The 17,267-nt window shown below is 42.4% G+C and overlaps 1 protein-coding gene across 1 annotated transcript in view; it reads right to left on the minus strand.

The window, feature by feature from the left end:
• Positions 1–4,064: 4,064 nt before the first annotated feature.
• The window catches only part of PSD2 (pleckstrin and Sec7 domain containing 2), a 58,191-nt gene continuing 44,988 nt past the window's right edge, over positions 4,065–17,267 (minus strand). Inside the window, exons 12-15 of the mRNA XM_077933526.1 lie at positions 9,218–9,375; positions 7,805–7,949; positions 6,540–6,683; positions 4,065–4,749 (exon numbers count right to left, since the gene is read on the minus strand). Coding sequence (XP_077789652.1) covers positions 4,528–4,749; positions 6,540–6,683; positions 7,805–7,949; positions 9,218–9,375 — 669 coding nt within the window. The 3' untranslated portion in view covers positions 4,065–4,527. The remainder of the gene's footprint in view (positions 4,750–6,539; positions 6,684–7,804; positions 7,950–9,217; positions 9,376–17,267) is intronic.

Genomic DNA, 17,267 nt, shown 5'->3' on the forward strand with positions numbered 1-17,267 from the left:
GGTCAAAGTGCAAGTAGATAAATAGGTACCACTCCAGCGGGAAGGTAAACGGCATTTCAGTGCGCTGCTCTGGTTCGCCAGAAGCGGCATAGTCATGCTGGCCACATGACCCGGAAGCTGTACGCCGGATCCCTCGGCCAATAAAGTGAGATGAGCGCCGCAACCCCAGAGTCGGCCATGACTGGACCTAACGGTCAGGGGTCCCTTTACAATATGTAAGCTACCATATTTTTCCGTGTATAAGAAAATATTTTCCCCCAATTTTTTTAAGTTTAAAATTGGGGGTCGTCTTATACACGGAATGTTGCAATTAAATATATAAATAAATACATGCCACCATCCATATCCTCAGTGGCGTAGCGTGGGGGGTGCAGGGGGGGCCGGCCGCACCGGGCGCAACATCTGGGGTTAGGGCAAATCCATGGGTTAGGGGGCGCAAATCCACAGGTTAGGGGGCGCAAATCCACGGGTTAGGGGGCGCAAATTACTTGCCTTGCCCCGGGTGCTGACAACCCACACTACGCCGCTGCATATCCTCCCCCCCTCCCCAGTCTCCCCTCACTATTGGCCTCATGACAAACCCTGGTCTGGTACTCTCCTCCCCCAGCAGCCCCCACTCCGGACATTGTCCCTTCCACCCAGTTCCCTCAGCCGCCCCTGGCTACCCAGACCCCTCATTCCCCAAGCGCACTCACTCAGGCAGCTCTGGCAGTCACAGCTCCTCAATCAGCGTTTGCATCTGCCGCGTTCGTGGAATAAATACGGTACATACTGTAAATACTGGGACAAAAGTGCAACACACAGGCAGGAGAGATGGAGCTGCAGCTACAGTGGAGTTACACTGAGCTGACAGGGGCAGCCGCCATTACACAGCTTGCCTCACTGTTTAAATATATGGTACTAAATATACAGGTGTTTTGAATATTTAATAAAATATTAAAGTTGTTCTGTTTGGTGTTTAAAATATTTATTTCTTAATTTGGGACTCAAAAAATAGAGATTGTCTTACACATGGGGGCATCTTATACACAGAAAAATACGGTATTTCCCGGTGGGGGGGCAGTTTATGAATGTTTGCCAAGTTTTGTTGTTGTTGTTACTTGTGACATTAGCCATTGTGGGAGGAAGGCCTGAATAGTCCCACCTTTTCATTCTCATCATCCATTCTGAGTTTGTTGGAGTCACATTAGATATGGCAGTTGCCTTTTATAGAGAGAACATAGCTAACAGCTCACCAAGTCTCATGAGCAATGAGGAGGTGGGCAATTCAGTTAATCCCCCCCCCACACTCCTTGTTTTTCCTCCGCCACTCTCCCTCCATCCTCACATTTCTCAGGAAGCCTAGAGCCTCCGTCAGAACAAAGGGAAGGGGATGAATAGCTTAGCAGAGTTCTTGGGCAAACTTGTACATGGTTGTAGCTTCAGCCAGACAGCCCCTAAATGGCTAACAGACATTTTCATTCTATCTCTTTTCACATCTCTGACATGATGTGTGAGATGCCCAGATAATTGTTTGTTCCTGCAATTGTGGGTTTTTCCCCTTTGGGTGCTCTGGGGGAGCAATGTAATTGGCTTGTCCCACTGGCTCAGCAGGTGTACACTTGTGGGTGCCTAGCTGGGTGTGTAAGGAGCTCCAGTTTCCTTGGTGCCAGGAAGTCTGGGGAAAAGGGCTTGCAGTAAGATGACTTTCCAGGGCCCTGCAGCTAGCCAAGACCAAGAAAGCACACCTTTTTCCCAGGATGGAAGGGAAGGTAGGAAAAGTGGGTGCATTTTGGACTCGCAGCTGTCCATGGAGGCGCAGGTCAAGTCTGTGTCCAGGGCAGCTGTTTACCAGCTCCACCTGGTATGCAGGCTGAGACCCTATCTGCCTGCGGACTGTCTCACCAGAGTGGTGCATGCTCTGGTTATCTCCCGCTTGGACTACTGCCATGCGCTCTATGTGGGGCTACCTTTGAAGGTGACCCAGAAACTACAGCTAATTCAGAATGTGGCAGCTAGACTGGTGACTGAGAGCGGACGCCGAGACCATATAACACCGGTCTTGAAAGACCTACACTGGCTCCCAGTATGTTTCCGAGCACAATTCAAAGTGTTGGTGCTGACCTTCAAAGCCCTAAATGACCAGTATACCTGAAGGAGCATCTACACCCCCATCGTTCTGCCCGGATGCTGAGGTCCAGCTCCGAGGGCCTTCTGGCGGTTCCCTCACTGCGAGAAGCCAAATTACAGGGAACCAGTAAGAGGGCCTTCTCGGTGGTGGCTCCCGCCCTGTGGAACGCCCTCCCACCAGATGTCAAAGAGAACAAAAACTACCAGACTTTTAGAAGACATCTGAAGGCAGCCCAGTTTAGGGAAGCTTTTAATGTTTGATGCATTACTGTATTTTAATATTTTGTTGGAAGCCGCCCAGAGTGACTGGGGAAGCCCAGCCAGATGGGGGGGTATAAATTGTTGTTGTTGTTGTTGTTGTTGTTGTTGTTGTTGTTGTTGTTGTTGTTGTTGTTGTTACTACTACTACTACTACTACTACAACCAAACTGCGGGAGGCAGTGGAGGACAGGAGTGACTGGCATGCTGTGGTCCATGGGGTCACAAAGAGTTGGACACGACTAAACAACTAAACAACAACAACAATAATAAAGAATCTAAGAAGGAAGAAATGTTCATGTGATGGTAGTCAGGGAAAAGTGGGAATTCAGTGGTCAAGGTCATGACCAGATGGAATCTGAGTTTGTGCTATCTTGGGAGCCTGAGAATTTGGGTAAGAAAACTAAAGTTGGAGGGTCTTCCCAACCCTAACCCTAAGTAATAATACTGTAACAGTAATAATCATTTATTACCCGCTATGGGAGGAGGGTATATGATAGTGTTCTTGTACATATTTGTAACTTGCACCAGCCTGTTGTTCTTTCTAAACTCTGAAGTGGAGATGAAATACCCGGAAAACTGTTTCAACAATCCACATCTCTTTGCAGGCTAAATGGAAAGGAATGATCCAGGGGACTCTTTCTGGGCTGGGGTTCCTCAGCCCACCCGAAAGAAAGAAATGTGCAGTTTCCTCCACTGTGGATAATCTCTCTCTCTGTGTGTGGGTATCGTTTCTGCTGAGTTGTTGAAAGTCATCAGAAAGAGGACCAGGTAGAGCTTTGGATTAATCCATTTTATTAACAGGTTCATCATCATTTGTACACGATTCTTAGTTCATCATTTCAAATAAAACTATCAAACTGTACAAAAACAAAGAGATTTAAAAAGGGGGTGGCAAAACAGGATGGTGGCTTCCCCAGTGGTACGAAACATGGAAACTCAATAATTTATAAATTCTCAAAAGCTGTGAGAATCCAAACAAATCTCTTTATTATCTTCATCTTAAAAAGCTGCAAAAATAGAAACTGTAAATTACTGTAATTAGCAGCCACAAGATCCTTTAAAACTGGAACTTGATTAACTGTGAGCATGTCTAGAAAAGAAGATGAAAATGAGTCAATCAGTAAATAAAGTGCTGAAGGCCTTGAAAACGCAGCGGAGTCACTTCTACCACAGCAAGAAAGGAACAGAAGCACAACATCCCACTGAGCGAGTATATTTATGCTTACAGCAAAATGGAATATGTACAGCTATCTGTGATGAGCAGCTCGGTCCCCCACCCTCCCCACGCATGTCGCTTAGCTTGCAGTTGCCTGAATGCCCATGAAGTAGAAGCAGAAGGGAAGGGGCACAGGAGAAGAAGCAAGAGAAAATTCCCTATTTACGGTGGCTGAGTGCGCGGCAAGAGCAGAGCCTGCACTGCAGCACAGCCAGCTGGGATTCAGCTACAGAAGAGAAAAATGTCCATTAAGCTACTAAATGTTCAAAACGTTACTTAGCACTGCTAAGATCCCTGTATAGCAAAGTTATTTTCTTCCTGTCCGCCTTTTGGGCACTCTTACCTTTACAAGGTTATATATTGGACACCAAGTTTTAAAACTGTACGTACATTTTGGCAGTAGAGCAGATAATGTAGTTATTGCAATACATGGGCCACTCATTGAGTTCTGGTGATAGCATCTGATTTTACATGTTCACCCAGTTACCTGTAGAAATGCTGCCCATTGATTCTGTTTATCTGCTGTCCTAGTATTTCTTGACTTGTATATTGTAAGGACTGTGGCACGGCAGCACCACTGGTAGTAGTTAAAGTAGTTAAAGGAACAGATTTGGTCGTGTCTCCGTGTTGCTACAGCACTGCAGCAGTTGCTCAGTGGAAAATCCAGCTGTTTACAAGGAAACACAGCTGGCAAAAGAACATCCCAATCCTTGTATGGAAAACTTGTCCATTTATTGCATGCACAGTAAAGGGAAATGTCGACAGTGATAACCAGTGCAGACAGTCTATGATCCTGAAATACTTAAGCACCAGAAGAGAAGCTCCTTTGAATTCTTTCTGCTGTAGTATTTGCATTATGTACTTAATGCACACCCAAGAAACTATTGTGCTCATAAGTTTCAGTTGAGGAGGACAAGATACCACTTTCTGGTTACTTTAACCTATTGGTTACCTGACGTGTTCTGGTCTGTCATGTCTTTCTCTGCTTTGCTGTTTGCCACAGGCAACTGCCCTTGGCTAATGGAAGGGCTGGAGTAAGTCTTCCTCAAGGAAATGTCTTCAGCTTCCATTGTGAATAGGTTGGCTTCTATTTTTTCCAGATCATCTGTCCCGGCCTTTATCTTTGCACACAGAAGATTGATGTATGTCTCATAGCGGCTTTTCTGTGAAGGACAATGAAACAGACCAAAAAGCCTGAGAGAGAAAGTCAGGAATGACCAGAACAATAGATAGAGAGACAAGTGCTGGGGATTTCTGTTTGTGACCAGGAGGATGTGTTTGCTTCAAGGACGGGTAAGCTGTAGGTAAGGGAGCGACTACAGGACCCTAATCTGGTTCATCACATCACATGAATTGACATATAAATCTGCTCCATCCCACGTTTATCTGAATAATTTTTGGGAAACTTCTTTAAAAATCCACATAAATTTAATTCTTTTTTTAAAAAAGAAAGTTAAAGGAGGTGGTTTAAGAGTTCTCTCTCTTCCCTGTTCCCCTTTCTTCTTCCTTTTTACACCTACCAGCCCTGGTTTCTGCCACAGCAACTCCCTGAGAGCAAGGACACAGCATGTCCCATCATGCGCAGGAGCAATTGCAGTGTGTTTTCCAACACAGGCAGCAGCAGGAGCAGCATGCCAGCTTCTTTGATGGTATGGAAGGACTAGTGATGGGGGAAATGGCTTCCAGCTTGAGCTTCCATTAGTGTACTTTAGAAGTGGACTTACTCTTATGTGCATATTTTCTATCAAAATATGCATTTTGAAATACATTTTGGTACATTTTTGAACTGAGCTTTTGAAGGGGAGCTAAGTCTGGATCCATGCCAGGATTAGTCCAGGAAGGGTGGCTCAGATCCCTTCATCTTGAAATACACAAATACTTAATTCCTCAAGCATCATTACATGCACTTGGGCTCCTGGCCAATGAATTCTGCGAGGACAGAGAAGGTGTACCTCTTTTGGACAAGCCAAAAACAAAGAACGGCAGAAGTTCAGAAAACCCAATAAAATACAACTTCAGCAGAAGACCTACTGAGAATGGATAACACCTTGAGCTCATGCATTGTGTAGAAATCACATGGGCAGGCGCTATGCCCTGAATGCCTCACTTCAGGTGGATAATAACTTTGTTTATCTCAACAGTTTGAGGAACTTCCTAAAGATCCCATACTCATATCAACAAAGAACCTTATTTATAGTGTTTTACAGGTATAAAGCTACTTGGGAGACGTGCAATTAAGTCTAATCAGGATAATTACACAGGGAACCGAGTCTTTTGACTACCGGGAAGATATTGTAGGCTGAGAGAGAGAGAGAGAGAGAGAGAGAGAGAGAGAGAGAGAGAGATGCTTAGAGGTTTGCTTCGTGTGCTTCATTTCTGCACTAGGAAACCATGTTTAGGGCCTTACAAAAATATGTTCCCTGGGAGAGCATCCCAGGCACCATCAGGTATTGCTCATGCTCCATCTGAGGGCGGAAAGAGGAAGTCAGAGCTCAGAGAGGAAGATCTGGCCCAAGTGGGTTCCCCACCACCACCACTGCAAAGCCTTCTGTTCCCATTGCTTCACTGATGCTGGAGCTCAGACATTTGTAGAGCCTGACAAGGGTGTGGCAGGGACCTATCTAGTCCTTCAACACGCCCCCAAACCAGCGGGGAGACTGTGCAAGCTGACAGGGTGCATTTCCCACCCATTGTTTCCAGTGGGTAGAATGATGGAAAGTGCCTAGGAATGTATATGTGACCCTGCAATTCTACTTCAGCCCTGGTGTCATGAGCCCTGCAGGACACTGGAACTGGTGACTCATTTGCCTCCAGTTCTCCCTCCTGCCATCTGGTTGGACTGCTCCCTAAAAGCCAGAAAGAGATTATGAGCCCACCCATGCTTCCCCAGGCATTCTCTCCAGGTTTACCCTATCTTCGTCCCACAGATCATTTGTCACCTGGAAAGCCTCACCTCAAATATTAAGTAATGCTCTTTCAGGCGATATTCTTCAGCCTCTTTGGACTTGAGGCCTTTCACTACCGGGTGTAGTTTATGCTCCGTTAACTCATCTGCAACTTGCCTCATTTTATTCTCATGAGACTGCAGCTGCTCCTCCTGGAAGGCGAGGAGGAAGAGAGACTGAGTCAAGTTCTTGTATACAAATACAAAGGGATTTACCAGAATTCAGACTTTGCACTTTTTCTGGAGACATATAGTTGGAACAGACCTGGCCAGAGTCACACATGCCTTTGTTAAAAAGTTACAACTCGATTCTCACATGGAACTGCCTTTGAAGAATGACCAGATGCAAACTGCTCCAGCTGAAATTTTTTATTGTGCTACTGAGTTGATCATGTGACCACGTCGTTACATTGACTTCATATGTCCGTTTCCAGCACAATTCAAAGTGACCGTTGTTACCTTTGAAGCCCTGAATGGGTTGGGATCATTGTAGCGGAGGCTGCCCGTCCACCCAGGTCCTCAGGCTTTTCTATATCCTGCCACCAGCAAGGGTTCAGTTAGTGAGTACATGTCAGATTGACCTCTCTGCAGTGGTTTCTGGACTCTGGAAGTCCCTGCCCCAGGGGTTCTACCTGGCCTGCTCTGTGAGGCAAGAACTTTTATTTCAACAAAGCCCATGGGCTTAGCTGGTTTCTGGGTGGTCTCTCAAACTGGATTCTTTCTTCTGCTCATTTTAGTTTGTGTATTTTTAATTGTGTTGATTGTATGCTGCAGAAATATTTTTGGAAATATTAGATATGGATTTAGAATGAATATTTAAATAAAGAAATAACATAAACAAACATGGTGGAATGTAATGGGTGGTCTATCACCACTAACAAGGTGGTCAAAATGTCAAAGTTGCCACAAGGGCATCACTCTAAGGGTGAAAGGGTAGCTGTGGGAAGATCCTGTCTCCCTCTTGTGGACTTGGAGGACTTGAAGAGGAAGCAAGAATGACACCACATGCCTCTTCCCTTTAACAAGAGTGGACAAATGTGGCAGACAGGTCAGGAAGGGTGAGGACAGAGGGCAGGCAGTTTGTTTTATCCAAATTGCAATCTTGCTTCATTCTACCACTATAAGTGTGTGTGATCCTCAATGACTGTGCTAATGTCGTGAAGAAATTAAGAAAAAATGGGCCAAGATGAAGACTTATGCATACATTCAGCACTCAGTTGGATGGCTTTCTGCCATATATGTACATACACACGCTTTTTCCTTTTTCATTTTACCTGACACAGCTTGGTTGTTGAAGATGGCAAGAGAGGACGGCAGAATTTTTTCATGGAGCAAATAGCAGCTGGAAATGCAGGGGCAGAAAAAATGGCAGCCACCAAGTTTATTCTCAGAATCCAGGACAGCATTTCTCCTTTGCTTCTGTGGAGACCAGGCAGGGTTGAAGGAAGAGGACCATTACACACAAGAGCAGCAGAGGCAGGATGTGTCAGAAGTGGGGAGGGAGAGAGACGGAGAACACACATGCCAATATGATAAAAGTGAAGGGAGACTCAATACATTTCTCTTCCCACTAAGCAGCCTTTCTGAACTGCTGGGTGTGCATTGAAGCCTTTGCTAATGACTTGAGATCCAACCAGTCTGGGGCCAGATTATCTGAAAGAATGCCTGATTCAATATAGACCTGCCTACCCACTTTAATTGTAGCAGAGGAGGTTCTCTGGTCATCCCGCTTCCTGTGGGAATCCATTACATGACCACCAGGAAGAGGGTCTTCTCTGCATCCACTTTGTGAATTTAAGGTAAATTAAGGGGGTTGGAAGCCCAAGTGCAGTTTCCAAAATAGGGACCCCCCTTCTCCCCAGAAGGAAGGCATGAAATAAGGTGCCATACAAAAGTCTTGTGGTATCTTAAAGATTAACATGTTTACAATGGCATAAGCTTTCCCCTCGGTCACCCCTGTTTTTGCACCAAGAGGTTAGGTTAAACCTTCCCATTTCATCTAACAATGTCATAGAGATGTAAACCAGACAAGAACCTTCATCCAGAATCAATCATCTCTTGGTTTACGTGGCTAGTGGAATGCTTGGTGGACAGTTGCTAGTGCCAGTTAAGTAGCCACGTCTGCAGGAGGCCTCAGAATAGGGATATAGACTGCTTGCGTCTTCTGAAGGCAATTGCCATAGCTGTATGCAAAATAGTTGGCCATGGGTCTTAGAATACAGAGGCAAAACCAAGAGAGCCCTTCCACAGCCAATAGTACATGGGGGGGGGGGCTTACTTGGAGGTGGTCAGATCTTTCACTATTGGAGGGTGGGGTGGGAGGCACATATTTGAGAAAGGGAGAGAAAGAGATAGATCACACCCATATCTTATTATTCCAAAGAACTCAGTACATTACACAGTTTCCCCAGAAGCTTACAAGGCCATACCTGCTTAGCTTCTGCAGTAAAACAGAGACATGTTCCTTTAGGTAATAAGGAGCTATAATGCCAACTAAGCAGTGATGTCCTGTTATCTAATTCTGCCTTTAATAAGAAATACAATGAGACAAGGTACTTATGAATAAGCCCCCTTGAGATGAGGACTTTCGTAACGTCTCCCATGATGTGGAGAATGGCTGGGCAATCTCCACTTGGCCGGGTGAAAGGACAAGAGTAATCCCTCATGGGCTCTGTTGGAACACTTACGGTGCTTGGAAGAGGAACACTCTCCAGTCTGCAGTCTTCAGCTTCAGCACATTGGATTTTTTGCTATAATCGGAGGCTTTTGTGGCTAAGGCATGGTGAATGCGGATGGCATTCTTTAGATCTACTTCAGAAAGATCTTTGTCAGGTTTGTATTCATCCTGTGAAGGAGAAGAGAGATAACAGTAATAGCAACTCAGATAGAATCATGCTGGAAGGGACTCACTAGCTTTCCAAAACTGTTCCAGGCAGGTGTTTATCCTGTTTCTACTTAAACACACACACATACACATCTCAAATGAAGAAAATAAAAGACAGAAGAGATTAATCAAATGCCACCCACTAGTTGGCAATATTAGTCTCACAGGAAAGGGTAGAAGGAACGGTGGCTTTGATTCAAAGAACCATGAGGGGCATGAGTTTGTTAGCACTGCTCTGTGAATTATTGTTCAAGAATAACGTTTGTGCTATGTTGCATCTTGAGTTGCATCATATTATTAGAAACATGAAGCATGATACAGGTTGTAGTGTTTAAGGGTTTGGTGTATTTAGGCAAGTGAAGTCCGCTGGGATCGGGACCCATGTTGTTATATAAAATCAATGAGGTGTTGCAGAGAGAAAACACGGGTGGCTGTGCACTGCAGATTTAGTAGACGCGATGATCAACGTTTTGCCCGACACATGAGCAGACAGTTGCATCAGTGCCAGCAATACACAAATCCTTTGTTAGCCCAGAGTTAGGAGTATGACTTAACAGAAATGTGCACCACACAGGACAAATCCTTTTCCTTCAATAAACTTTATTGTTACAGGCCAGTGAACAATTGTGCTCTATACAAATGGAAGTAGCTTTTGTGACACAGCTCTCCTGTTTGACACCCCCTAGTGCCATTGACATCAGTGCCTGTGTCCACGCACACACTTGCTCTTCTCCTCCTCTGTCATGTTCCAGGGGACTCTTGCCTGGCCCTGACACATGGCGGTCCAGGAGGTTCTGCACCAACCCCTGGTGCACTGATCCATGACCCTCTCTCACTCTGCATGGGCTCTTCGTCAATGCCAGCCATTTCCCTCGTGGTGGTTGTGGCAGTTTCTTACATGGGTTCTCCCCCACAAAAGTTAACTGGTGTTTTCCTTAGACCCCTCAGCTCCTGTCCTCAATTGTGCATAGATCCACTAACATTCAGAAGTCCAGTCCACATAGCCTTGTACACTTGTATGGTTGTTTGATGCAGTTGGTGAACTCCTGGCAGATGGACCTCATCATGCTAATGTTCTTCTCAATCTGCCTTTTTCTGGGCCCACACATCCATAATGATATATGGGTGGTGTTGGGCATCTTTCAGCAGGTGGGCAGCGCATGCTGTATGCCTCAAGGGATGGCAAGGGATGCTTCTGGTGGTAGTGACACATAGACATTTCTTGTCCTCCTACTATTGGTGGTTACACCTAAGGCAGAAAGAATAATAGAAAAGATCAAACATGACACAGCCAGCTGGCATCCATACATTTTCTGAAATACATATACACTTACAAAATTCATCTACACAAACAGCCCACTTATATGGTGATTCTCAGGTACAATGTGCTGATAACTTACATTTCATCAAACAGGTTGTCAGTTCAGAGAAGTCCTTGAAGTCTTTGTGGTCATGCCTAAAGTTTGAGGTGTCTTATCTGTGCATTGAATGACAGAAATATATCTGTAATACTCAGTACATAGATCAAGGAAATTATGCTAAATAGAAAACAATTAAAGCCAACCAACCATCAGATGAATAATTGTCATTATGTCATTAAGAGGAACTCCCACTGCAAAGTTTTTGCCAGGCTTCTGGAAAGAAAGTGTAGTACACACACAGAGTATGGAATTACTTGTAGAAATACACACTGCCATATTAATAGATGGTTGTTAAGCATTGCTAGAGAAAACTGACACCTGACCTCTCTGAAGGCCAACCAGAGGATCCCTTCCACAGTAATCTCTGAGAAATGGGGAGAAAAGCGTGACTCCAGGCAAAATTAAAGCAGAAACATTTGAAAGCATTTCCCAATCATGAGTGATGTTTTCCACATGGTGGAAATGTGTAATGGTGTCAAAGAAATAATGGAGGATTTTTTTAATCATTTGATAAGGATTCTAAGCTATTCTATGAAATTCTGTAGGGCAGAATAATAAAGTACTAGACTTATATTTTAGTCCTTTATATGCTTGCAAAAACGTAGAGATAATCAGCACCACCTTAAAGAATAGGTTGGTAAACTGTTCGACTTTGCAGCAATGGCTAAGTTGACACATTTCCTGGATTTTGGGAAGGAGAAGAAAGACAAGACAATAGCTTGATTAGATTGCAAAAAATTTATTAAATATAATGAAAGATGGGTTAATATCAAATATGAGTTATGGTTTTTGCGATGTTCTAATAATAATTATTTACAATAGCTAATAATGTAGCTTAAGATATAATAGGTATGCTGGCTTCTGCAGAGAATTCTTATTAACTATAAATGTAATATCAATTTGGGCTGTTTTTAAAAGAAATCCCATCTACCATGAGTGATTAATGTTTATGTGAACCTTGAAAAGAGTGGATCTACTTTTTATCTGCAGTAGTATTTGTAAAACATATTTAACACATATGTGAAAAGTGTTCAGTTGGTTTTTTCCAGCTATCTTTGTTTTCAGGTTGTTCATAAATGTGCTGTTATGAAATTGTACAGACTTTAATTTTATATATTGGGGTTTCCATTTCCAGCTGTGAACTTGTAGAGTCGCTCCCCTGAGCTCTCCAAAGCCCCCCCTCAAATTGGAGATAATGGGGGATAGCAGAGGATAGTCTCCCTCTTAATGCCTCTGATGAAATTTGTTCTGTCCCATTTCTGCAATAGTGTGTGTGTGTGTGTGTGTGTGTGTGTGTGTGTATTAGCAACAACTGTGGTGCTTTTATCCCCTGCTCCCCAATATCCTTTAAAGAGATAAAAGCTGCTTGAAGCATCTAAGAAGTGTGAATTGCATGTGTGCACTTTGAAAACTCTGGTCCCAAGAGCCTCTGAGTCATTGTGAGATGGGGGAATGATGTGCTGACTTGGCACTGTACGGGGTGGGGGGGGGGGAGAGACTGCCTCGTACACCTATGGCAGCAGTCATCCTCTTTGTGTGTACCATGCAAAGCATGTCCGACTCATCATCCAAATCACATGACTCATGGGAATTAGACGTGTTGTGTGGAGGGCAGATATTTTTCCTTCAGGAAGTACTTTGTTTTTTTTTATAATAAATTTTTATTAGTTTTCCATAAATAAAGAATAAACAAAACAAAAACATAGACATAAACAAACAAAAACATGACTTCCCCATACCACCCCTTTTCTGCATTCTTGTTTCAAGATTTTTCAGCAACCCTCTGATCATAACTTAAATATATTTCATGTATTTAACTTCAGTTAGTTATTAATACAACTGTAGTTCTTTATCTCTTATAACTCTGAGCCCCTAATTTTCCAAATTACAACAGTTTTTAAGATAAACTTTAAATTTGTTCCAATCTTCATCCACCGCCTCTTTCCCCCGGTCTCGAATTCTGCCAGTCATCTCTGCCAGTCCCATATAGTCGATCACCTTCGTCTGCCATTCTTCCAACGTGGGTAAATCTTGCGTCTTCCAATACTTTGCTAAAAGAATTCTTGCTGCTGTGGTGGCGTACATAAAAAATGTCCTATCCTTCTTTGGCACCATTTGGCCCACCATACCCAAGAGAAAGGCCTCTGGTTTTTTAACAAACGTTCTCTTCAGAACTTTTTTTATTTCATTATAGATCATTTCCCAGAAAGCCTTAATCTTCGGGCAGGTCCACCAAAGGTGATAGAAGGTTCCCTCCGTTTCCCTGCACTTCCAACACTTGTTATTGGGCAAATGATAGATCTTTGCTAACTTAGCAGGAGTCATGTACCACCTGTAGATCATTTTCATAATGTTTTCTTTTAAGGCATTGCATGCCGTAAATTTAACACCAGTGGTCCATAACTGCTCCCAGTCTGCAAATTCAATGTCATGCCCAATGTCCTGTGCCCATTTAATCATATTAGATTTCACCATTTCATCTTGAGTATTCCATTTCAACAGCAAGTTGTACATTCTTGACAAATTTTTAGTATTGGGTTCTAACAGTTCTGTTTCTAATTTTGACTTCTCCACCTGGAAGCCTTTCTTTCTGTCCTGTTTAAATACTTCATTTATCTGTCGATAATGTAACCAATCTCTCACCTTAAATTTCAGTTTCTCAAAACTCTGCAATTTTACATTTTCACCATCTTGTTCTATAATTTCACAATATTTAGGCCAATTAGAACCCATATTCAATTTTTTCACCTCTTTTGCTTCCATTGGTGACAACCACCTGGGGGTTTTACTTTCAAACAGGTCTTTATACTTAATCCAAACATTATACAGAGCTTTCCTCACCATATGGTTCTTAAAACCTTTATGCAATTTTACCTTGTCATACCATATATATGCATGCCAACCAAATCTGTTGTCAAATCCTTCAAGGTCCAAAATGTCTGTATTCTCGAGGAGCAGCCAATCTTTCAACCAGCAAAACGCTGCTGATTCATAGTAGAGTCTTAAGTCCGGCAGGGCAAAACCCCCTCTATCTTTCGCATCTGTTAATGTCTTAAATTTTATTCTAGGCTTTTTGCCCTGCCAAACAAATTTCGATATGTCTTTCTGCCACCTCTTGAAACAGTCCATCTTGTCTATTATTTGTAATGTCTGAAACAGAAATAACATTCTAGGCAATACATTCATTTTGATAACAGCAATTCTGCCTAACAAGGAAAGTTTCAGCCTTGACCATATGTCTAAATCTTTCTTAACTTCTGTCCAACATTTATCATAATTATCTTTAAAAAGATTCACATTTTTCGATGTCAAATTCACCCCCAGGTACTTCACTTTTTTTGCTATCTCCAAACCTGTTTCATTCTGGAATGTCTCTTTTTCTTCATTTGTTAGGTTTTTTTCCAATACTTTAGTTTTTTGTTTGTTCAGCTTTAATCCTGCAACTTGACCAAATATCTCGATCAGTTCTAAAACTCTTTTTGTACTAGTGATTGGCTGTTGCAAAGTCAAAACTAGGTCATCTGCAAATGCCCTTAATTTATACTCTTTCACTCCGACCTGAATTCCTTTAACCAACTGGTCCTTTCTAATCATATTTAACAAAACCTCCAGAACTAGTATAAAAAGTAGGGGGGAAATAGGACATCCCTGTCGTGTTCCTTTCTCTATGGCTATCTCTTCCGTTACCACATTGTTCACAATTAGCTTTGCCTTCTGCTCAGAATAAATTGCACCTATACCATTTTCAAAACCTTGGCCTACCCCCATCCCTTGGAGATTCTTTTTCATAAAACTCCAACAAATATTGTCAAAGGCTTTCTCCGCGTCCACAAAAATCAAAACCGCTTTTCTGTTAATGTTCATTTCCAACAGTTCCACAATGTCTATTATGTTCCTCACATTGTCAGACATGTGTCTACCCGGGAGAAAGCCAGATTGATCCTTATGAATCTCACCTGTCAATACTTTCTTCAGTCTTTTTGCTAAAATGTCTGCAAAAATTTTGTAATCCACATTTAATAATGATATCGGGCGGTAGTTCTTAACCTGGTTCTTTTCAGTCTCGGTCTTTGGTATAAGTGAGATAAAAGCCTCTTTCCACGTTTCAGGTGCCTTTTTCCCCTCCAATATTTCATTGCAAACTTCTTTTAGTGGTTGCACTAGACCTTCTCTCAAAGCTTTATAATATCTAGCCGTCAGTCCGTCTGGTCCTGGAGACTTTCCCAGTTGTGCCTTTTGAATGGCCTCCTCTATTTCCTGTTCTGTTATTTTCTCATTCAAAATCAACTTGCCCTGTTCTGGAATTTTCGGTAGTCCATAATTTTTAAGAAATTCTTCTATTTCTTGTTCATTTACTGGCCCTTGTGTGTATAATTTCCTAAAAAAACTTTGGAAACAGTTACTTATCTCATTTGGCTTATGAACATTCTTTCCCTCTATCTCCAAACAAGTAACTGTGTTCAATTTTTGTCTCTTTTTCAATTGCCATGCAAGGAGCTTCCCACACTTATCCGCAGACTCAAAAGTCCTTTGTCTCATTTGTTTAATTTTCCATTCTATCTCTTGGTTTGTCAGTTCCATATATTGCGTCTGATAATATTTTATTTCTCTCAAAATTTCTTGAGACTTTGGTTTTGACCTCAGTTTCTTTTCTCCTTCCTTCATTTTTTCTAAAATTCTTTCTTTCCTTTCATTTTGCTTTTTCCTCTTGATTGAATTCTGTTGTATCAGGAAGCCTCTCATCACGGCTTTACTTGCGTCCCAAATTGTTCTTTTTTCCACATCTGTTCTCAAATTTATCTCGAAGTAATCTTTCAATGTCTTTAGGGCCTTTATACAGAATTGTTCATCTCTAAATAGGGAGTCATTCATTCTCCATCTAAAGGATCCAGTTGTTGTCATTTTCATTTCCATCTTTACGGCATTATGGTCGGAGCAGGTTTTTGGGCAGATTTCTACTTTTTTAATCTTTGTAGCCATCACACTAGATACCCAGATTTGGTCGATTCTCGTCCATGTCATTTTAGATTCCGAGAAAAAAGTTCCCTCTCTCTCGAGAGGATTCTTTGTTCTCCAAATATCAATCAAGTCCATATTTTCCGTCATCTCGAAGAAAGTCTTTGGTAATCTTCCTTCTTTAGATATTGTCTGTCTTTGTGCCTTGTCCATGTTTGTAGAAACCACTCCGTTCATGTCCCCCATCATTATTATTTTGCAGTCGAGATAATCTAGTAAGGTCTCATGCAACTTCTTAAAAAATTCTGCCTTCCCATCATTTGGTGCATATACTCCAATTATCAAATATTTTTCCCCCTGGATCTGTACTTCAATTGCCAGGTATCTTCCTTCTTCATCCTTAAATTTTAACTTTGGGTCCAATTTTTCCTTTGCATAAATCACTACTCCTCTCTTTTTTACTTTATCGGAAGATATGAATTCTTGTCCCAGTCTTTTGTTCACCAACAATTTCCTGTGTGCTCTAGTTATGTGAGTTTCCTGTAGACATATCAGATCCAGTTGTTCCCTTTTCAAAATGTGGAAAACCTGTCGTTTTTTTCTGGGATGGTTCAAACCGTTGCAATTCCAGCTTAGAAGTTGCAGAGACATTTTGTTTGTTAGATGTTTGATCCTCCGACTGCTCCAAGTTTTTCTTCCTCTTCAGTTGGCAGTTGTGGTAGTCCAAATGATAGATTTGCAATGTCTGTTAGCCCTCCTCCTTCTGGTGTTAATCCTTGACCTTCTCCTGCCGGATCCACCGTACCTTTCTGTAGGTCCTCTAGGTTTCTCTCCAAAAAGTGCTCTTTCTCTTGTACTGTTCTTATTCTTACTTTCTTCCCTTTGTAGTTAAAGGACAACCCCTGTGGGAATTCCCACCTGAAAGGTATGAAGTTCTTCCTCAGCAAATTGGCAAGATCTCTATAAAAGGTCCTCACTTCCAAGATGTATTTAGGGATGTCCTTAAAGATTTGGACTTGAATGTTTCCAATCACCAAAGCTTTTTGATAATGAAGGTTCAGTATCTTGTCTCTTTCCTCTTTGGTTCTAAAGGTGATCAGACAATCCCTTGACTTCTTGCTTTGCTTTCTACCAAGTCTGAAAGCAGTTGTTATCCCCACTTCATCTTCCTCCAGATCTTCTTGCCAATTTTCCAGAATTGCCTCTGTGAGAAATTCCGCCAGATTGTCCTCTTCTTTCTCTGGAACCTGTCTAAATTTCAGATTTCGTTCTTTCCGTTGTAATTCCAGTAAGGAGAGGGCCGCTTCATGCTCATTCACCTTTTTCTCAATCGGCACAAGTCTTTCCTGTGTCTCACCTGCAACAGATTTTGCACTCTCTGCAATTTTCCTTGTTTCTGAAGATTCCTGAATCAGTCTATTTATAGATTCTGTATTTGTTGCCACTGATGTGGTATTCAAATCCAATCTTGCTGTA

This window comes from Podarcis muralis, chromosome 8 (genome assembly GCF_964188315.1).
Source record: "Podarcis muralis chromosome 8, rPodMur119.hap1.1, whole genome shotgun sequence".
Classification (NCBI taxonomy): Eukaryota; Metazoa; Chordata; class Lepidosauria; order Squamata; family Lacertidae; genus Podarcis; species Podarcis muralis.